Source organism: Salvelinus namaycush, chromosome 23 (genome assembly GCF_016432855.1).
Source record: "Salvelinus namaycush isolate Seneca chromosome 23, SaNama_1.0, whole genome shotgun sequence".
NCBI classification, from domain to species: Eukaryota; Metazoa; Chordata; class Actinopteri; order Salmoniformes; family Salmonidae; genus Salvelinus; species Salvelinus namaycush.
In genome coordinates, this window is record NC_052329.1 from 39330872 (window position 1) to 39341047 (window position 10176).

Consider the following 10176-nt stretch of genomic DNA (forward strand, 5'->3'; position numbering starts at 1 on the left):
CTCCCATCCCCTGTCAGTTGCCTTACGGCCCAGGAGGCCACAGTGCAGGTCTACAGTCTCCGTAGCGGTCCAGTTACAGATATCACTAGCAGGCCATCTAGGCCTTCCAGGGCAACCAGGGCAGTGGGGTGCCTACAGAGGGATATTAACACCTGGGGAATGGCTCAAATGGCTCCTCACAGTTGTTCCCATAAAACACAGAGACACTCAGACACAAGCCAGACTCTAACTCAAGGCCAACCCTCATAAGATTAGCTCCGGGGTCAGCAGGTCAGAAGTGCATGATGTCATAAGTTGTAGGTTAAAGTTCACCGCCATGCTGTTTCTTGATAATCTGCTCAGCTACCCCGTAGGCCCAGCATTCTACACCAACAATATGTGCTATGTAGCAGATGACAATCTCAGCTGACAAAAGATGAGGAGTCAACTCAGAGAGGGATGGGTCGGGTGAGGTCATCACCACAGGAACCTATGCAGCATGGCACAGCGCTGGGGTCCAGGGCCAGGCAGAGAGAAGTGGGCGCAAAATAATAAAAGCCTCTGACAGTTCAAAGGTCACACCTCCAGTTCCTGATTGTCTGAGTAGTGGAAGCGGTTGAGCTTCTCCCTCTCCAGGTTGGAGATGTCCTGTTTGGCGGCGGGGGTTGAGGGTTTGAGTGCAGGGGAGAGTTGTGAGTGGGCCGGGGAGGGGGGCAGAGTGAGCTCGATCTCCTCGCAGCAGCGCGGTACAGGGACAGGGGTGTGGGCGGTGGTGTTGAGGGTGAGAGGGGGCAGGAGGGGTGCGGGGCGGTCTAGGTTTCGGACGAGGGTGACAAACTCCCTCTGGTTGTTGATGCCCTCCTCCTGGGGCCCGCCCTGCGTCTTTTTCCGTCGTCGGTGGAGACGGGACAGGAAGAGGGCGCAAGCTGCACAGCCGCACGCCATTAGTAACGCTGACACACCCACCAACACCATGTAGAGATTGACCCCTCCACGAGCTGGGTCCGACATGGCACCTAGTGAGACACAGAGAGAAATAAAGAGAGAGAGAGAGAGAAAGAGAGAGAGAGGGAGACACGTTAGTTAGTTAACAAACACACCTGTACACATATAATGTGAAAAAAAATCTCATCCCACTACGCCTCACCTGGACAGTGTTGGCCATGACAGGGGTCCTTAAGGCTTGTGCACTCGTTACCATAGTAACCCTCGGGGCAGGCACACATGTACCCCCCCTCGGTGCTCCGACAGGGCACCCCCTGCTGGCATGGGTTGGGATTGCACAGATCCACCACCACCTGGACAATATGAACAAGAACAAAATATGTGAGGAGGATACAGAAAACCAATGGGAAGATGACGAATCTGAGAATGGAGTCTGACCTCGCAGTACGTCCCTGAGTAGCCGATCGGACAGCTACACAGCTCCTCCCTGCCCTCCTTGTCCACACACTGGCCTCCGTGCTGACAGGGGGTGCTATCACAGGGACTGGGGCCAGTCTGGCAGTGCTTCCCAGAGAAACCAGGCACACACAGGCAGCGTGAGCCTGACACAGAGTCCTCACAGTGACCTCCGTTTAGACACAACCCCTGGCAACTGCTGTTCCCTACAGAACAGAGAGACACATAGATCAGCACACTCAATCACATAGACACACACACACACACACACACACACACACACACACACACACACACACACACACACACACACACGCACCATCTTTCTCCATCCTTGACCTTATACTCACTGATGTCACAGTTTGGCCCCGCCCAGCCTGGCAGGCAATCACACAGGTATCCACCAATCAGATTACGGCAGGAGCGGGCATGGACACACACACCCATGTCACACTCGTTGGTGTCTGTGGAGAGAGATGGGAAATAGAGAGAGAACACATCAATAAAATCACTGGTGGAGTCTCAGGACAATTTTTTAGCTTGCGCCAATTTAAAGCAGCAGTCCTTTTGTAAGAGCCTGGCATAACTCACATCTACACGGTCATATATACAGAGAGCAATACACCTTTTAAAAAGAGAAATAACAAAAATGACAGAGGCTGTGGTAGCTGAAATGTTAGCCCAATAAAGCTAAATTAAGCCAGAGGCTGTGTGTGTGTGTGTGTGTGCATGTGTGCGTGCGCGTGTCTCTGTCTGTGCGTCTCTGTCTGTGTGTCTCTGTGTGTGTCTGTGTGTGGGCGTCTTATCTAGAGGTCGACCGATTATGATTTTTCAACGCCGATACCGATTATTGGAGGACCAAAAAAAGCCGATACCGACTAATCAGACAATTTTTTTCTTTTGTAATAATGACAATTACAACAATACTGAATGAACACTTATTTTAACTTAATATAATACATCAATAAAATCAATTTAGCCTCAAATAAATAATGAAACATGTTCAATTTGGTTTAAATAATGCAAAAACAAAGTGTTGGAGAAGAAAGTAAAAGTGCAATCTGTGCCATGTAAAAATGCTAACGTTTAAGTTCCTTGCTCAGAACATGAGAACATATGAAAGCTGGTGGTTCCTTTTAACATGAGTCTTCAATATTCCCAGATAAGAAGTTTTAGGTTGTAGTTATTATAGGAATTATAGGACTATTTCTCTCTATACCATTTGTATTTCATATACCTTTGACTATTGGATGTTCTTATAGGCACATTAGTATTGCCAGTGTAACAGTATAGCTTCCGTCCCTCTCCTCGCCCCTACCTGGGCTCGAACCAGGAACACATCGACAACAGCCACCCTCGAAGCATCGTTACCCATCGCTCCACAAAAGCCGCGGCCCTTGCAGAGCAAGGGGAACAACTACTCCAAGTCTCAGAGCGAGTGACGTCACCGATTGAAACGCTATTAGCTCGCACCCCGCTAACTAGCTAGCCATTTCACATCGGTTACACCAGCCTAATCTCGGGAGTTGATAGGCTTGAAGTCATAAACAGCTCAATGCTTGAAGCATTGCGAAGAGCTGCTGGCAAAATGCTGTTTGAATGAATGCGTACGAGCCTGCTGCTGCCTACCATCGCTCAGTCAGACTGCTCTATCAAATATCAAATCATAGACTTAATTATAATATAATAACACACAGAAATATGAGCCTTTGGTCATTAATATGGTCGAATCCGGAAATTATCATTTCGAAAACAAAACGTTTATTCTTTCAGTGAAATACGGAACCGTTCCGTATTTTATCTAATGGGTGGCATCCCTAAGTCTAAATATTCCTGTTACATTGCACAACCTTCAATGTTATGTCATAATTATGTACAATTCTGGCAAATTAATTACGGTCTTTGTTAGGAATAAATGGACTTCACACAGTTCGCAACGAGCCAGGCGGCCCAAACTGCTGCATATACGCTGACTGCTTGCACGGAGCGCAAGAGAAGTGACACAATTTCCCTAATTATAAGAAATTCATGTTAGCAGGCAATATTAACTAAATATGCAGGTTTAAAAAATATGTACTTGTGTATTGATTTTAAAGAAAGGCATTGATTTTTATGGTTAGGTTTGGTGCAACGACAGTTCATCACCCGTTTGCAGAAGTAGGCTGTGATTCGATGAGAAATTAACAGGCACCGCATCGATTATATGCAACGCAGGACACGCTAGATAAACTAGTAATATCATCAACCATGTGTAGTTAACTAGTGATTATGTGAAGATTGATTGTTTTTTATAAGTTTAATGCAAGCTAGCAACTTACCTTGGCTTCTTGCTGCCCTCGCGTAACAGGTAGTCAGCCTGCCACGCAGGCTCCTCGTGGAGTGCAATGTAAGGCAGGTGGTTAGAGCGTTGGACTAGTAACCGGAAGGTTGCAAAAACGAATCCCCGAGCTGACAAGGTAAAAATCTGTCGTTCTGCCCCTGAACAAGGCAGTTAACCCACCGTTCCTAGGCCGTCATTGAAAATAAGAATGTGTTCTTAACTGACTTGCCTAGTTAAATAAAGGTGTAAAAAAAATATTTTAAAAATAATTATAATTAAAAAACATCGGCCAAATCGGTGTCCAAAAATACCGCTTTCCGATTGTTATGAAAACTTGAAATCGACCTCTAGTCTCATCTCCTACACGAGACCCTGGGGAGCTGAACCACTTCCGGCGTGGCTATAGAAGCAATAGTGTCTCTGTCACCTCCTCCACCATACTCCAGAGTGTTGGTGCTGAGAGAGACCCCTCAGGGTGGTCTCTCATAGCGGGGGGATGAGGGTGTGACACCGTCAATTAGGAGACAGGAAGCAGTCAGGTAATAGAAACCCTGCTGCTGTCAGACCCATAAGGATTCACCACCAGGGGTGAGAAAGAGCAGAGAGACCGGGAGCGCTGACCTCTGTAGGAACAGCCTGAAGGCAAGGGAAGAGCAGAGAGACCGGGGAGCGTTGACCTCTGTAGGAACAGCCTGAAGGCAGGGGATTCTCACTGACCCACACAGTGAAGACTGGGAAGGGCTCAGAGACAGAGAGAGAACTACGGAAACGTATATTCTCTGTGTGTGTACTGAGTCTGTTTTTCCCAGATGGAGGGTCAGGATTTTTGGGAACCTATCCTGTGGGTCAGAGCTAAAGCCTGGGCTGTGGTGTGTGCGTGTGCTGAGTGCAAACAAGTTAAATGTGAGCAATGTACTGCGCGCTATGAAGTGGAACTGTAGGTGATTATCAGGTGTCAGTGTGACATATCACTGCAACACAGAGGGATATAAGGAGACTGTCATCCCGAACTATGTCTTCAATTATTATGTTTAAATATAACCTTTATTTAACTAGGCAAGTCAGTTAAGAACAAATTCTTAATTGCATTGACGGCCTACCGGGGAACAGTGGGTTAACTGCCTTGTTCGGGAGCAGAATGACAGATTTTTACCTTGTCAGCTCGGGGATTCAATCTAGCAACCTTTCGGTTACTGGTTCAACGCTCTAACCACGAGGCTACATGCCACGGACACTATGAGCCCCCATCCTCTGTGTGTGTGTGTGTGTGTGTGTGTGTGTGTGTGTGCGTGCGTGCTCGTTTAACTTGATTTGATACAAAGCCTCTACTGAAGTATCATCTGTCATTAGAACTAATATGCATCAGGGCTTTGGGGAATTTCTTCTGAATATGAGAGTGCTTGGGGGGTAATAGACACAGTGTAACATTGTACGCATACTGAGTTTGATCTGGTGACTGGATTCTCTAGCTTGAAGTGCTTTGTGCGGATATACCGACGTATCTATACAGAAGAGATTTCTCTTGTAGGTTACTAGTGTTCCATAGCGTCCATCTCACTGACCTAGTCGGCAGGTTCTGCCAGTCCAGCCGGGGGGGCAGAGGCACTGGAACCTCTCCGGAGACTCCTGGCACGTTGCTCCGCGCCCACACGGTTTAGAGTCACACTGCCGCACCACTAAAAGGAGACAGAAATCATTTCATCAACCAGTTAAATCATTTGATTATACGGCCAACAATAAAAGAACCAGTGGGCAATGAACATGAATCAACCAAACAATCAAACAATTTATCAACCAACCAATTGTCAAGTCTGCGTGTTCAACGTGATTCGTACTTACCCTTATTTTCTAGAAATGTTTTTCCTATTATTGCTTGTTTTATGTGGCTGTTTCAGCGTTCTCATTTGCACGCATAACGAGTCGTTCTAGATTGGAGTGTCTGCTAAAAAATGACTACAATATAAATGTAAAAATGTCTGTGCAGTTGTACGTTGCGTGTGTTAGCGACACATGTGCATGTGTGAGTGTGTGTGTTAGCGATACATGTGCATGTGTGAGTGTGTGTGTGTGTGTGTGTGTGTGTGTGTGTGTGTGTGTGTGTGTGTTCCTAGTTGTTCTGTCGGTGTGCGAATGCTCCTGCGGGCCGGGTTTTCATTCCCCTATTCTCTTGCTCTGGTTCCTGAGCAAACACTGATAAATAAAATCATCTGCCGCACATTGTTCACACCTCACCGGATCTCCTAAGCTCGCTTTCCCATCCAGAGATAGACGGATAGGGGAGCGAGAGATAGGGACAGAGAGAGAGAAAGAGGGAGAGGGGAGAGGAAGGAGCAGCCACGCCTCGTTCCACTACTCTGGAGAGGAATTCAAAAACAGAGAAAAAGGGGAGACAAATATAGAGAGAATGGGTAGAAAGCAGAGGCTGGGAAGGAGGAAGTGAGAGAGAAAGCGTCAGTGAGAAAGAGAGCGGTAGGTCGGGTGAACCCATAGGCTAACATGGCATATTTGTACAGTACGGCAGTCATCGTTTCTCCATGCACAGCCACTGTAAGCGCACATTTCTCATCTGTCAGCCCCTCTCTCGTAACCTTTCCAATTTACCTAACCCTACAGTCATACCAGTTTCCATGGTCCTGACCCCAGCCCTGCACAGTAACCCAATTCAAAGCCACCGCAGCGCAGGGGGAAAGTCAATAACAAACAAAGTACCCTCTAATTAATGTTCAATATATAAATCACGTCGAAAAACAGAGCCGTGTTGTGGTTCCCGACATCCATGCCCTAAAACTCGAAACGATAGTCTGTCCCCCAGAGAGTGTGTGTGTGTGTGTGTGTGTGTGTGTGTGTGTGTGTGTGTGTGTGTGTGTGACTTCATGCTCCCACCCAGTGACAAACAGTAGATAGATAGTTCAACTGTAAGCCATGTTGTCAACAAACACTCCGTAAATAATAGCATTCTAATTGGTATCACAACTGCAATGTAATTGCCTTGAGAATTTTCATTTCAACACGGTGTCCATTGAGAGCGAGAGAGAGACAGAGAGAGAGGGAGAGAGAGAGCGACAGAGAGACAGAGAGAGAGAGAGAGAGAGGGAGAGAGAGGGAGAGAGAGAGCGACAGAGAGACAGAGAGAGAGGGAGAGAGAGAGCGACAGACAGACTAAATTGCCTTCTTTCTTTGAGCACAGCCAGACTCTCATACTTTCCCACACACTTTAAAGGAAAATAAGCTGTGATACAGGGAGGGAGGGAGGGAGGGAGGGAGCGAGTACATGTGGACCCCTCCCCCCTCCCATTTGTGACTCGGGGCTATGGTTCCCCTCTGTCCTCACCGAGGGAAGGAGATCACCTGTGACACCGTCACTCACCATAGTGAACAAACATGGGGGTGAAACGAGAGACAGTGGAACACTGCATGTTTATCCAGACATCTCTTAGATACCCAGACGTAAAATGAATGCACGCATGACTGCTTTGGAGAACAACTAAAATCATCTGCTTAATGGCAAATATTATATTATTATTATACATGATTATATTATCGTACGCTGTGTGACTGCTTCACACACACACATAAACACACACACACACGAGAGATCGCTAGATCTTCGAATCAGAGGCAGGACCAGAGTGGCACTGTAATCCACCTAAACATTTGTGACCTCAATGCCCCCCCCCGTAATGATGAAGTGGAACATTCTCCAAGCTGTGTGGGCCCCTGTTAACTTGTGGGAAGAAGGGGGAAGGCAGACAGGGGTCATTGGTATTCTAACGAAAGACCAAGCGCCCATCTTACCTTAAATGCTTAAGCCTGTTAGCTAATTGGCTATGTGAGAATCTCTGGCGAAGGTCAAAATATATCCCCACCGCTCCTCATTTACCCTAAACACACCCCATGTTAACATGCGCAGCTTAGCAAGCTCTACTTGTTTTGAAGGGACACGGACAGGGACACACACATACTAGACTCACAGAATGGGTCCTGGGTGCCGTGACTGTGCTGATGTGGGCTACTTATGTGAGTCACACACTAACACGCTCAGGGAAGAGCTCTCTCTCTTTCTCTGACACACATAACAACTGGGACTCCATGTTGTTCATGTGTTTGTGGTGTAATGAATTATATCTGCATCTGATTAGTGCGTTGTTTGTGTTCTGTGTAAATTAGTCTCATCCTGGACACTGATTAGAATCTGGGCATTGGCTCTGCTCCAATCACAACCAATCCCGGGTAATCTCAGCCGTGCTGATTGGCGCTAATTACCGTCTGCGCAGGTGTGTCCGGTCCAGTTGTCCGCACAGACACAGCTGAAACCTGACGGGTCCTCCGCACAGGTGGCCCCGTTCACACAGGGGGAGGAGAGGCACGCATGCTCCACTGAGGAACGGCAGGAGAGAGGGAGAGACGGGGGAAGGGAGAAGGAGAGAGAGAGAGAAGTCAAACTCAAAAGCAAGGCAAATTCAATCATGAATCTGGTCGCTAACTGCCCATGTGCTAGAAGTTCATTCATGCTGATATTATTCTCAGAATTCTATGCAGAAATACTGCCGAAGTAACGAACTCACCGATATCACAGTTGCGCCCGCGGAAGCCCTCTTGGCACTCACACTGGTACTCGTTAGGCTCTGTGTTGGAACAGGTGCCCCCGTTCTTACAGGGCTGGTGGGTACCGCAGTAGTTCAGATCTGAGAGGTAAAGGGAGGTGGGGGAGATGGCAAGGGGGGGAGAGAGAGGCAGCGAGAAAGAGTGGGAATGGGTAGAGTGGAGGGGGAGAGTGGGGTAGGAAGAGAAGGAGGGATGGAGGGATGACAAGAAAGAGAAAAAAGAAGGGAGAGAGAGAAAATGTTACATGGCAGTTGAAATGGTAAGAAGAGTGACAGAGGGAACGGGGGGAGGAAGAGGGAGAACAAAATAAAATTATTTCTCTCCACTCTATATCTTTTCCCGTGTCCTTGATCCGTCTGGTCTCAGAAGCACAGAGCGGCAATGCTACATTAGTGCGAACACACACACGCACGCACGCACGCACGCACGCACGCACGCACACACACACACACACACACACACACACACACACACACACACACACACACACACACACACACACACACACACACACACACACACACACACACACACACACACACAGAACAAGGCAGTTTTGCGGCAGTCGACACCGAGGCGTCCTCATAAAAAACATAACATAAAACTGATAAAACTTTCTAATGATCTCTCTCTCTCTCTCTCTCTCTCTCTCTCTCTCTCTCTCTCTGCCGTGTTCAGCTCTCTTTGTGACTGAGCCTCTTTACAGGCGACCTGAATGGAGGGACAGGGAGAGACTCAGTACCCCACCTAGCTAAGCAGGACCCACCCCAGCCCAGCTCACATTCACTTTACCCAAGGCTATCGCCTTTCCCCTCACAATTCTCCGCTGCTGGCCCCTCATGTGGCTCCCAGGGGCTCCCACACTGGGACTCAGGGCAACGTTGGGGAGATGTTTGTACAATGTTTCGGTAATGTTGTGGGAAGGGTTTTAGGGTTATTGAAGAGTAACTAGAGTGCCCAGAGGGAGTTGTCTTATCTTATATAGGTGATTAGGGGGCTGTGCCTGGGTAAGGACGTGAACCACACCTGTCAACACTCACTCTCTCACTCACTCTCTCACTCACTCACTCACTCACTCTCTCACTCACAGGAAAACAGACTGACGCACAAGCACTCTCAAAGCACGACTTGTTCCGATCGATAGTCGACTCTTCTTGAGACACAAGTTAGTGCTCCACAAACTCACACAAAAACTCACCTTTGTTACACAGCAGGCCTCCCCAGTTGACGTCACACACACACTGCCAGGGTTCAACGCAGCTGCCATAGTCGCAGCCTGGGAACGTGACACACTGGTCACACAGAGCACCCTGATAGCCATAGTGACACCTACGAGCACAGAGGGAGAGGGAGAGAGGGAGGTGTTTGTTTTGCAGGCTTTATAGAGGTGAGGTACAGGCAAGTTTATGATAATAAATGTACATTTCGACAGCAAGGAGGAGCGGACTCACTTGCATTCTCCAGGCACAGTGCAGGAGCCATGGATCTGGTGACACCCCTGTCTGCACACCGCTGTAACACAACACACACACAACATTACATCACCGTTTGTCAGGTCAGAGACAGCCCTATAGACATTGCAGACGCCACTCAACACTGTACAAAACAACACTGTCACCAAAGGAGCACAACACACAGAACCGCAACAGTACACAGCATCATTGACGTCAGGTGGGGGTAGTTACCATTTAACGTAACGTTCGGTGGTCTCCACACTCTACACCCTCTATGTCTCTCTGGGGACAAACTTCACTAACGTCTCTCAACAAATGATGCCACTTCCTGTATTTGTCCAGTCCAATCAGCACCGTGCTGAGGCGGAAGTGAGATGGGACTGAGGAGCGCGGTAGCGGGAGGGAGGGAGTGCCACA

At 48.1% G+C, this 10176-nt stretch overlaps 1 protein-coding gene across 1 annotated transcript in view; it reads right to left on the minus strand.

Annotated features, from left to right (window-relative positions):
- Positions 1-555: 555 nt before the first annotated feature.
- LOC120018677 (protein jagged-1b-like) overlaps positions 556-10176 on the minus strand; it is a 34916-nt gene continuing 25295 nt past the window's right edge. Inside the window, exons 6-14 of the mRNA XM_038961878.1 lie at positions 9757-9817; positions 9504-9634; positions 8266-8385; positions 7964-8077; positions 5263-5376; positions 1731-1844; positions 1363-1586; positions 1127-1277; positions 556-995 (exon numbers count right to left, since the gene is read on the minus strand). Of these exons, the coding sequence (XP_038817806.1) occupies positions 556-995; positions 1127-1277; positions 1363-1586; positions 1731-1844; positions 5263-5376; positions 7964-8077; positions 8266-8385; positions 9504-9634; positions 9757-9817 (1469 nt within the window). The remainder of the gene's footprint in view (positions 996-1126; positions 1278-1362; positions 1587-1730; positions 1845-5262; positions 5377-7963; positions 8078-8265; positions 8386-9503; positions 9635-9756; positions 9818-10176) is intronic.